The sequence below is a fragment of the Ambystoma mexicanum genome, chromosome 11, assembly GCF_040938575.1.
Source record: "Ambystoma mexicanum isolate Mex_15411 chromosome 11, UKY_AmexF1_1, whole genome shotgun sequence".
NCBI lineage: Eukaryota > Metazoa > Chordata > Amphibia > Caudata > Ambystomatidae > Ambystoma > Ambystoma mexicanum.
This window is the reverse complement of record NC_090934.1, coordinates 1,455,197,962-1,455,210,901: the sequence shown is the minus strand read 5'-3', so window position 1 is coordinate 1,455,210,901 and position 12,940 is coordinate 1,455,197,962. Positions and strand designations below refer to the sequence as shown.

At 45.9% G+C, this 12,940-nt stretch overlaps 1 protein-coding gene across 2 annotated transcripts in view; it reads right to left on the bottom strand.

Moving 5' to 3' along the window:
• HACD3 (3-hydroxyacyl-CoA dehydratase 3) overlaps positions 1-12,940 on the bottom strand; it is a 219,556-nt gene that overhangs the window by 165,753 nt on the left and 40,863 nt on the right. Inside the window, exon 3 of one of the 2 annotated variants that reach the window (XM_069625114.1) lies at positions 11,413-11,486. In XM_069625114.1, coding sequence (XP_069481215.1) covers positions 11,413-11,486 — 74 coding nt within the window. The remainder of the gene's footprint in view (positions 1-11,412; positions 11,487-12,940) is intronic. The other variant, XM_069625115.1, reaches the window with a different exon arrangement.

The window sequence follows — 12,940 nt, the reverse complement described above, 5'->3', positions numbered from 1 at the left end:
GGCAGTATTTATTCATGCATAGTACGCACACAGCACCATTAGAGGGATACCCACACACGGAGGTATTTTTGTTCAGGCCACAGTGTGTGTGTGTGTGTGTGTACACACACACACACACACACACACACACACACACACACACACACACACACACACACACACACACACACACACACACACACACACACACACACACACACACACACACACACACACACACACACACACACACACACACACACACACACACACACACACACACACACACACACACACACACACACACACACACACACACACACACACACACACACACACACACACACACACACACACACACACTCTCTCTTTCCACTGGTTAAGACAACATGGAATGGCGTTCAATATTATGCATTGAGCCCACACTGACATTAATAGGAATAAGCGCATCAGAGTTGTTATAAAAAAAAGGCAATGGAGGAGAGGTAGTGTTCGAATTGAGCATACCTTGTCCACTACAGATAAAAGAAAGGGCAGATCCCCAGATGACTCAAAATAACAAAAAAAGAATACAACATATTTGCAGGAAGATTTGGAAAAAGTGCCAAAAACCGTATGGACAACAGGACCCCATGATGTAGGGATAGTAAAAGGGGCCGGGGCAGTACACAAATACAAAGAGGGAGCACTTTTGCCATTAGTAAAGCAATACCCCCTTTCTCGAGAAGCAGATGAAGGCATTTATGAGACAGTGCATGCCCTATGGCAGCAAGGCATAATACAGGAGTGCTTCACTTTGCAACACAGCTATCTATCCGATCAAGAAAGCAAAGGGAGGGCATGGCGTTTTATACAGGATTTACGCCCTCTTAACAATATTATTGCAGCAGAGTATCCATTGGTCCCAAATCATGTCATGATTTTTTTTTTGCAGCCTTACAGCGGAGGCACACTATTTCACCGTGGGCGACTTGAATAATGCATTTTTCTCCATCACACTATACCCAGACTCCAGGTATCTCAATGAGTTTACATATTGCATGACCAGATTCAAACACACTAGAATGCCCCAAGGGCACTGTGAGGTACCTAGCCTCTTTAACCCTTTAAATGCCAGCGACGAGCCGGCTCGTCGTTAAAAACCGCTCCAGGTTGCCACCGACGAGCCGGCTCGTCGGTGGCACTTAAGGGGTTAATGAGGGGGGAAATGTTGGCGGGTTTGGGCGGTGAATACCGCGATTTTAAAAAAAAGCCATTGGCACTGGGGGGGGAACCTCAATGGCACTTAAGAGGTTAACACAGTTATACAAATGAATTTGAGCAATTTACAGTTTGCAAGCACGGCGATACATTACGTGGACTACTTATAGGTGTGCAGCTCGACAGAAGAGGAGTGTAGAAAAGACTCAGTGACTCTACAGACTTTGCTAGCTGACAAAGGATACAAAGTCGATAAAGAGAAATTGCAGTTCTGTCAAAAACAAGTGGTGTACCTGGGTCAGATTGTGTCAGCAGATGCAAGAAAGATAATACCAGAAAGAGTAGATAAAACTCCACGACTAAAAACAGTGAAAGATGCAGAAGTTCTTGGGCCAATGTAACTGCTGCAGGGCATGGGTTTTTGATTACTCACTTACAATAGGCCACTGTTGCAAGCATTAAGAGAAGCCCAGAAACACAAAACAAACATACAATGGACAGCTGAAATGTGCAAGAACTTTGATGAACTAAAACATGAGTTAGCACATGCACCAGTACTGGCTACACCCAATTACAAAGAAAGGTTTCACCTGTTTTCCCATTCAGATGGAAAAGTAACGACAGCTGTGCTGACACAGAAAGAGGGATAGGGACACAAACCACTTGTATATTACAGTGGATCCCTAAATGCAGTGATGCAGGGAAATGTTCCATGTGAGCAGACACTTGCTGCTGCTGCATTTGCAATTGAGAAGGCTTCCACAATAACGATGGGGTGCCCTGTAATTTTATACGTGGAGCATGCATTATTAGCAATACTGGAAAAAGACAAAATCAACATTGACAACGCAGAGATCTTCAGGATATGATTTAATACTGACAAACCCAGCAATAGAAGTGGTGAGAAGCAGGACTATAAACCCAGCAGAGCTCATTGCAAAACATAGATTACATACATGACTGCATAGCGTGCAAAAAACAGAAGCAAATGTAACTCCCTGGTTAAGGAAGGAAAGGGGGCGGGGGGCATGCTTTTCATTTACGGAAGTTACAGTATTGATCAGACCACAGGACAGAGGCATTCACGTTCTGCAGTGGTAGGGCACAGGCATAGTGTACACAAGGGGGAGGAGTTGATAGTGTACTCACAGACACCACTACTCCACACAGGCAGCAGACCTGGTGGCCTTGATTGAGGTACTAACATGTCAGAGGGCCAGGTAGTGAGCATCTTCTCCAATTCGGCCTGCATTACTTCCACAGTGCACTCAGGACTAGCAAGATGGGAAAGGAGAGGGTTCAAAAGAAGTGATGGCACACCGGTTCAGCATGCAGGATTACTGAGTAAATGATTAGAAATGTTACCACTCCCAGTAGAACTAGCTTTAATGAAGTGCAAGGCCCACACAGGAGGGCAAGATTTTATTTCAAAGGAAATGAAAGCGCAGAAAGAGTAGCATAAGAAGCAGCATATCTATCAGAAGGAACACATGTTCCGTTGGCTGGCGAAAAGGAAAAAAAATACCCCTACTAGCAGTGCTAAAAATGAGCAAAGAAAAAGATAAATTACCGGAAAACTTTAATGCAACCCTGATAATGAAGATAATTAAGTTGCAAGGAGAAGCACTAGATGATGAAAGAGTTATGGAAAAGGAGAGGATGTTCTTTATCCCCAACTGATTTGGTATGGCGGCAAGATAGCACAGGAAAGGTGGTAATGCCAAAGAAACTGTTGCAATTGGCATTGGAACAGCTTCACTACCCTGCACACGTATCGAAAGGGCATGCGGCTGCAGGGATAATTGAAGACTGGTTTGCACCAAATTTGTATGAGAATGTTGCAGAGTTTGCGAATAACTGCATGACATGCCCGAAGTATTTGTCAGGTTACACATTGAGAGTTGTGTAGGGAACATTGCCTCGACCCGAAGGCCCCTTCCGGCACTTGCACATTGACTATGTTGATATGCAAGAGAGATTTACTTCTTATAGGTACAAGCTTGTAGTAGTGTGTCCATTCTCACGTTGGCTTGAGGCTGGTCCCTGTGCCTATAATCACACCTGCTCTGCAACAACATTTCTTGTGAGGGAGGTTTATCCAAGTGGGTGATTCTGTCATGATGCCTACCCCCGGGCATCAGGACCAAGGCCCTCAGCTCTGGGAGCAGGCATCCAGACATTTGTTTAAACCTCAGCACCCCCGGCTAGGAGCTGTCTGGGTTCAGTCCTGGCGCCTTAGGCGCCAGGCTTATAGACTTTACTTACCTGATCCAGACCATTCTGCAAAAGAGTCCAAGCCTACATGAGACCTGGATGGGACTATTTTGTTACAGGGACTATTTTTTACTCGGGCGTGGCTCTAGGGAACTGGTTACCTAGAACTACTTTGGAGGCTATTTAAACCACACCCGAACAGCAGCACATGCTTCGCGTTATTCTGCATCCAGCAGCGCGACGCTCACCGTGCCTGCAGCCAGCAACCAGTCTTCTGCCACGCCCGCGTGCCTGCAGCCAGCATCCAGTCTTCTGCCACGCCCGTCTCGAATCCGGAGCTCCTAGAATAAAGAAGAAGAAAAGGACAAGGTTAGAAAACAAACTTATTTCAAATTCCTCACCTAATTCCAGAACCATTTCATCTCCGGACCTGGAAAGTACATCAGTCCTGCACGCGTCGCTTCGCCAGCTCCAGCACGGCGCCATCCTCACAGCATCTTTCGATCTGGCACTGTCTCCATCATTTCTTCGCCGTAATCCGGCACCTAGGGGACACAAGAAAAAACAAGGCGAGCCAAGGGAATCAACAAATACAACCTCTTACCACCAGCGATATTATTCCATAACTCTCCACAATCTCATATGCCGCATCTGTAAAGAGGGAGAAAAACAACACGTTAACGCATGCAATAGTTACCGGACAGCGTTGGGTAACACAGACTCTTACCTGAACGCCAGCAGCAGCTATGAGACCTTCTTCTCACAAACTCAGTTGCAACTTAAGGAAGGAAGGGGACAAGAGTGAACATCGGGCACATTGAACTCTTTGAACTTGATACTTACCAATCCCGCCAGGGACTTCAGAGTCAATACTTACCGGTACTCTCCCAACGCCTTCAAACCAGTGAAGTAACTGGTATCTACGTGCCCCTGCAAGGCACGCAGGATGGAGAGCTCATCTTTTACGAACATAAGGTGAGGTTACTAAGGGGATATCGGAGGTGATTAGTGGGGGAGAGCGGGAACAGTTGGGAGGCCATCACTAAAACCCACAGGTGGTTAATCCCTGTCTCCACTTGCAGGAAAATACTTCTTCGGGTCCAGCAGACAAGACTAGGCGGGCCAGTCCAGACAGTCATCTCTGCACTACGCATCACGTTGAAGGAGACCGCAGCTGTCCGGGTCCGATCGACACCACTGTGGGGTCCAGGTGAGCGTAACAGATTCCAGATGAAATTCGTTCCGACAACGGTCAGCATTTTGCTAATGATTTCATTAAGGAAATAACACTCCTGGTGATAAAGCATAAATTATGCATGGTTTACCATCCACAAGCAAACGGTTTGGTAGAGAAGATGAATGGACTGCTTAAAATGCGGTTTGCAAAGCTTACGCAAACGCTTGGAAAATCCTGGGTGCACTGCTTGCCCATTGCTTTATTTGCACTGTGCAACACGCCTAGAGAAGATCACCAATTGACTCCTCACGAGTGTTACAGGGCAGAGAATGCGTGCGCCTATTCCGCCGTGGCATACAATCTCTGATGCACACTTCTTGCATTCTGGGGAGAATTCTGGGGCAGGGGGATTTGATACATATCTCAAAGAACTTAGAAAATCCCTTCGATACATATCCTTGCAGATGAGCCCAAAACTCAAACCGGCCAATCAGGTGATCAAAAAAGGACAATTTCCACAAGCATTTTTTCTTTACCCGGGGGAGAAGATATTCGTCAAAAATCACATTCGCAAATGGAAGGAGTAGCGCTTCACCAGCCCACATACCATAATCTATTCGACACCCAGAGCAGTGAAAATTGAAGGGCTGTGAGGATGGGTCCACATCACAGACGTGTGCAAGGACAAGAGCTATGCTTCCCCAAGCACAACATGATGGAAAGTATATGCAAGATTTCTTTAAGCTTTTTCCTCGGCCTTTAGAATCAGCAAAAGAAAATGATGAAAATGTCTTTAAAGAAAATGTTTTAAATGATGAAAAAAATTGAAATGTTCAGTGTTTTGGAGTGTGATATTAATATGTTATAGTGTACGATTAATATTTTGGTCCATTTGGGTTTTACAAGAAAAAAGTGGAACACAATTCAATGAATATATAAATAGGGAAAAAGGAGTTTAATTAAGGAGGAAGATTACCATCATGGCTTTGAAGGAGAGCCAAATTCGTCAACTGGAAATGTTTTGTACAACGAGATGTTACATGTGGGGAGAGAAAGGGCAAATACCACTTGCTTTGTCTGCTCTCTCATCCCACACGTGATAGGAGCGCCTACACTTTCTAACCCAAGCAGTGTTTTATGAAGAAGCAGGATGCCTAATGCACCTGCCACTCTGCAAAACAAGAAGTTTATTCCAGGGAAAAAAAGGTAATGGTTCAGTGGGTGGATGAAGGGGAGAAAGTTTATGAAGACAATTTCGTGAAATTAACAAAAATGGTTGAAAATTAGGAAACACGCATAAGGTAGAGGAATATGTGACAGAAGGTCCTAAAAAGCGAGGAATTACAAATAAGAGACCACAAGAGATTATGGTACACAAGCGAGAAAGGGCAAAGCATACCCTGGTGTCATAAAAGCCCATTTATGAGGGTAGAAGGAGCAGTATGGTATGGGGACAAATGGGAGGGGGAATAATGCAATGTCATGCTGAGGGATTGGTAGGTTTTTAACAAAACGTGGCTGCCAAAGGTGAATGGCAGCTGCAAGGCAATTTGGGGCAAATATGTACATGCATTAACTTGGTTACATGAAAAGCATCAAGAGCTTTACAGGATTCCCTTTGTGTTTCAGGTCGAGTGGTTTTATCTACCTGGCCACTAACTCTGGATGCACCAAAGTGATGCGGAATGCAGCGCTGACGCAGGGCACTGCTGTGGTGAGGGACGTATATTGGCCTGTGGATCGACGGCTTATTGCCCAGCATACACCTGACTGGAATGGTGTTTGTGCTCTTGTCACTTCGCACAGTCCTGCACTGGTGGTGCCATGAAATAGCACTACCATGAAGACTGTTGCAGGGAAAATGGCACAGCAAAAATGAGGAACAAAAAAGAAGTAGGCAAATAATTATTTTTCGGAGGAAGCGCTGAAAACTTGGCCACTATCCCTGATGAATTCAGACTGTTCTCCAAGGCTGCAATGTTCTTGACCTAACTACTGCTCCCAGGTGTCCAGGCCGCCACTAATGCAAAGTGGATGCAGCTCACTTGATATGAGCTGCGCAGTTCGCAAATTCAACAGCAAAGGGTTTGAATGCAGTTTAGGAGATGAGGGCGCAACGCTCAGTGGCTCTCCAGAACCATTACATGCTGGACCTCTCAACGGTTATCGAGGGAGTGGTGTGCGGCAAGGTTGGGACCAGCTGTTGCACAATGATATCCAAGGGATAGGCTTCAAATGGAACATTGAAAATAGCCATCAGAAAACCTTTATTTTGGCGGAAAAAGCCATAAAAGTACATATAATAGATGACAAACACATGATAAAATAGCACCTCAGCCAGTCAGAGAATCAATTTGATCAGACAAGAAATAATGGTCGGTCAAGAAAGAAAAATTGGTTAGGCGGCCTAATATAAAAATACATTGATTTTATTTATACAATATATACTACTGTGGATCCAGGAGAGAGTACCCAGTGCACAGTAAATCTAACTTCCATACGAGATGCACACTAACTTTTTGTCCATTATAAATGATTCATTATATCATTTGTTTTTGTCCTCCATTTGTCTCCCCTTCCTTGTCTTGTTGCGGCTTGAAACACTTGTGTACAGGTGCATGTTATGCTCACCTGGTCTCCGCGGGGGGTGTTGGGGCGCGGTTGGAGCCCTCCCTGGACCTGGCTCCCGTAGATCAGCTCCCCCAGCCACTGCGTTATCGAGGACCCAGGATACTGGTTCTGCTCCTGAGAGAGGATGAGAGATGGTGAAAATGGCGTGGGGACATCGGGATTCCCCTCAACCCTTTCATGCCAGACGGTTGTGAGCAAGAGTTTGCCCATGCAGGCTCACCTGTTTTGATTGAAAGATGAGCTCTCCGTCCTGCTTTCTTCCAGCAGGGGTGCTGTAGATGGACCCAGTTGCGTCACTGGTCCTTGGCGTGAAGGTCCATACCGGCTGCGACCATTCCGTCTTGAAGGTATGTTTAGTAACTACGATTATTGTTTGTATTGATTCTGTTAATCTTCCTCCATGATTATTGTCCGTAATCCTTTATTGTCCTTTCTTTCTCCCTTAGGTATGAAGATGACTCAGGAACGTGTAATGTCAAAGTCTACTCCAGAGGAGCTACCAGAGGTAAGTGGCCTCTACCTGAAGCTGCTTAGAGTATGAAAATCTATGCAAGTGCTAACCTTGTGTTTCCTTTCCCTTTGCAGGTGCAGCTGATTGGTGCTTGATGGGCGGTTTCCGAATTCCTACAGACGACCAGAGATGAAGATCCTCGAGGATGGTGCATCGGAAGAAGATCCTGTGATGATGGAAGTTCGGGACTGGTAAGGATGCCGGGCGGCACCCACGAGAGGCTGCAGATCCAGGTAAGATATGCACATGGCTGCAGAAGGGGAAGCGATAGCAGTGCTTCCATTGATGGTGCGGCTGACTCCGGTAAGATGCGCGCGTAGCTGCAGAAGTGAAGCGGTGGGAGTGCTTCCAGCGATGGCGTGGCTGAGTCAAGGTAAGATGCTGAAGGGTTCCGGAGTCTGAGGATACACGTGCTGAAACAGGTAAGGTCTTCTGAACGGTGGTAAGCGTTACGCTGCTCTAGCAGACTAATGCGAAGAGCCAGCATGTGGGTGGGGCCGGCTTGTATAGCCTGGCCCCAGCCACTCCCTTTAGGCCCCGCCCTGAGGCCCCACATTGCCACTCCTGCCTTCTGCACGTGCCTTCCATACATTGCTAGGGCCCCGCCCTGTCCAGATGCACGTGCCTTCAGTCTGTGTGCAAAGCACACTCCATTGGGACCCTACAGGATGTGAAGTAACTGGCCCATGACCAGTGGCCATGACAGTGCATTACAAATGACTTGTATCATATATATTTAAAATGTGCACTAGATGTGGCCTAATTATTCTTGATCACCATTCTCAAATACACCAAAGTTAATGTCATGTGTGCATGTTTGTAAGACAGCAATTGCCAGGGGAGCTAAAATTAGCTCCTGTAGCGGTTTTCAGGCTAACCAAGCTCTCCTAAGCAACAAGCAGGAGCTAAATAGCTCACAGCTCCCCTCAATTTTGAGCCAGGAATGACAACACAATGCACCTTCTGGAGGACTGTCACGTTGGTGGGAGAAATAATAGCATGCCACAAAGGTCAAATGCAGTGTGCCTTTGATGCAATACCCATAAGGGAGATCGGAGTGTAGGAATCCATTCTCCTGTTGCACTAGATATTGAGTTATGTTAGTAGTGTTTATACCGCGCACCACTACCATTTTCATGGTCTACAGGTGCTCTTGTGGCTCTGGAATAGTGTGAAAAAAACTGAGTTGTGCTGATCTGTTGGTGCTGATAGAGCCATAAGGAACTGGTGTCTGTACGGGCGAGTTCTCTCAGTGGTTTGTAGAGTTTCCTCGGAAGGTCTGCATTTATCGATGGGAGGCCTGAGCGGGAGGAGGAGGTATGCATGTTGTGGGCAGTTTTTTGCAGTCGGTATGGAGGAAGTGCAGAATTATTGTCAGGTTGAGAGGGGCTGAACTAGTTGCATCAGCCCTTTCTTGTTTCAGCGATTTGGTGAGCGTCTGTCGAGCTCCTGTGTTTAAAGGATGAAAGAAAGTTTGTTAGCAATTTTGGGCTTCAATGGGCAGGTCTGCTGGACCAAGTTTTTTGAAGGCATGTTTTATGGAGTCGTGCAAGTTTGTTTTTATAAGCTACTTTGGTTCTGTGGTATTCATGTCTTCTGCTGTTTGTTTGTGTTTTTGATGAATCTTTGGTCTTCTTGTTTATTTTGATGGGGCATTTGAATGGTGGAAGGTGTTTGATCATATTGTGTGTTGTTCCTTAACGGCTAGTTTGTGCATGTTAATTTAGCTGTTGTAGTGTAAGCAGTATAATGGTGCTGCCATTGGTGTAGCTTGCTATAATTATGTGAATTCAGCGGTACCCCTCTATGTGATCCCAGGGCATGGGGATACACCTGGACAGCATGCGCTTCAGTTCGCAAGATGCACACGTATTGGCGAAACCGGTCAGACTGCAATCACCATGTTGCAAGTCAGTATTTCCTGATCAACAAAATCTGAATTGGCTCCTTCTTGTTGCATGGCATTGCTGGGGCTCCAACTGGTAACAATGTCCACAACATGATTTGCTATGACGCATGATGGTGCAGGATTTGAGACAGAAATTCACTCCATTTTAGAACAGAGATACTTTTGGCAGAGTTTGCCAAGCCTATTGGCCTCTTCTATTCAATACATTTTTCCTGGACCACTGCACTCCAGGCCCCTACACAGGCAGAATACGTGCCAGCTGCATATGGATGTTTGTAATTCCCAAGCCATTCCCCTGTACTGTACTTCATTGGTGACTAGAACACATGGATATTTGAAAGAGCTGAGCCATGTTCAGCTCCACCCTAGAGGTAGTTACACAACCAGAAGTAAGTAAATCGAGATGGGGAGGCAGGTGTGGACATCTTTATTGTCCCCAGAAGAGTTCAGCTCCTACATCAACTGCCTGAAACTCATGGCCAGTTCTTACGCGAATGTAGAACCGGGCGTGGATGCTTGCACCCCTGCTCAAGCTGGGATGTGTCAGTAGTGACATCCACCACCTGAGTGGCACATGATCCAGACTCCTTGAGGGATTAGCAAAACATTTCTAGCACTACTCCATGCAGAGGGGGTATGTGGTAGATGTGCAGTACTAAGAGGGCCCCCCCCCAATGTATGTGGTGGGCGACTGACCTCAAAGCATCCAGAGAATCCCAGCGTCTGGATGCATGCTTGAGGGGCTGGGTGCACTGGGGGCAGGGGGGCTACATACTGACCATTATATTTCCAGGCTCAACGCTCAGTTTCCACCCTTCTTCAGCTAGAGGATGGATTCATTCACATCCGTAAAAGACACACTCCCCTAGCCATCGCAGTCCAGAGAGAAAGTACGTACACTCATCCTCACTCAACTCCAATTGCGAGAGTGCTAGGGACATCTGTTCTGTTCCTAGGAACACAGGGGGAATCCTCCATGCAAAAGGGCCTGTTAAATGTGTATAAAAAGAATACACCAAATCAGGTGTCACGAAAATCCAAATTAGGGGGGGTGGATTTCCTAACGCAACACCGATGTGGTGAAAATCGAAAGCATCCTTGTTAACTTTTACTGCAGCTTGTGACTGAACTCGTTCATATATGCTAACCTAACGCTAAAAACATGCATAGGAGGGGGGTCTCTCTCACATACACCCACTGCATTTCAGCCGTTTGCTGAGCATTTCCCACATAAACTTATGACGATGTGAGTGCCCAATATTTCATGTTTTCATATAAGCTTCTTAGGGAGGCTCACAGGATCCTAAAGCTAAGCTGGAAGACGTAGAATACACACAAAGGAGCGGTCAGTAAAATGCCAAACCGTGCCAGAGTTTTGAATCAAATGTGGGATTTTATTCTCTGTAATTGCATTTTATTCTTTACTCCAGAAAAGTGGTAACCTTAGTAAATGCATTTCCTGGTGCAATTGGAGTTGTGATTCTAATAGTTTACCAAAGCAGAGTTGTTGTGAACATAGGGTTTGTTCTTTTCAAATCAAAGAAAAGTATAAACCTTTTAGAATGTTCAGTTATTGCAGGTGGCCATCAGTGACTTCATTCCTATACTTCTCTGTCTGACAAGATCTTGGGGTAATGTGCATGCAAGAATTGTAAAAAATAAAAATAAAATAAAAAAGCAAAACAAAAAAAGCCATGCAATTGACAGGGAAAATAAAAAGAACTTAATCATCCAAAATGCACAAACATGAATTTTAAACATCCCATTTAGATCAGAAAGCAAAAAACCTACCTTAGGCTTGACGGGTTCAAGAAATTCCAGTTTAAACTCATAGCTATTGTCCCCTTTTGCGCCGTGACCCTGTGCTGAGAGAGGGGGAGAGATGTGTCAGGTCCCACACTGCACAGAGCTTGTCGAAAAGAAACTGCCTCTGAAATTGCATTTGTGCACTGGACCGACTCCTTACAAAGCAACAGATTTCCCTGGCACATGGCTCTTAAAATGGTGTAACATGCCAGGTTTTCAGTAAACAGTATGGAGGAGAGTTACTTTCTGATACGCGGTGCATACTTAATTTCATCTGTGTATATATGATTTGTTTCAGAGTCCACAGCAGCCGAGTTAAGTTACTAAATACTTTTCTTTTGCTTTACGTTGCTAAGAATCCTACTGGTGTTTAATGCACAGATTTCCTTTATTTTATTTGTTAAAAGATTCTAGACTCTTCAAGGCACCCTAGACTACACAGCTCCCACCATCCACATGTACACTGCCCACTGACGTGTCCAAGAACAACACAAAAATCGTCCACTCATAATTCCCGGATAAAAGTAAAGATTTGGAGTCCAGGAGCTACAAACCGCACATAGAGTCGTGACATCACACAGTACGGCAACGTTACCTATGGGGGGGGATGAGGGGCTAGTACATGGACTGCCTCAAAAGGAACATTTTATATGAACTGTTTCTAGTAGCCAATCCATAGCCAAAGGCCATGCCCAGGGCTCAGTGTTCATTGTGCATGGCTAGTACATGTATGGTGTGAGGGCCAAGCCTGATTTGCATATGGTCTTTGCCCTTCTGTAATGGCTTGGCAGACAAAGCACAGTGGTCTGGAGGGTTGCCCAGAGCATTGCCAGTGGTTAGGATTCATTCTAAACCTTCCAGCCATCACCTCTTTGTTTTTGCTTTGTCACCCCCAGTGGGACGGGTATGCCCAGGCGTGGGTCCCGTGCCTGCTGGGCCTAGAGACCCAAGCTACTCCTCACTGATGAGGCCCAACAAGGCTGAAACATGTTTGGGGATGTTTGTGGTCTCATGCAGAAGGGATGTGACCTAGCAGTTTGGGCTGGATTGCCCCTTTTGGAGTGGGGCCAAGCCTGATTTGCATATGGTCCTTCTCCTTTTGTAATGGCTTGGCAGGCGAAGAACGATGGTCTGGAGCAAGGTTGTCCAACCTACGGCCCGCGGGCCACAATGCGGCCCTCCGAGCCATTTCATGTGGCCCGCGAGGCTGAACAAACAAACAAAGGAAATACAAACAAACAAGCCGGCATGGGTTGTGATTTCCATTGGCTGAGAAACAGCCAATGGAAATACTGTTGCCATGCAAGGTACGTCATATTAAAAAAAAAAGAAAACCTTGCATGGTCACAGTATTTCCATTGGCTGTTTCTCAGCCAATGGAAATCACATACGTCATGTTTATGGGCGGAGTGAAGGTAAGGTATACCGTGCCGGCACCACCTTCACACTTCTTTTCCTGCCCTGCCCAGCCAAGCCCAGCCCAGCCCAGCCCAGCCCAGCCCAGCCCAGCATT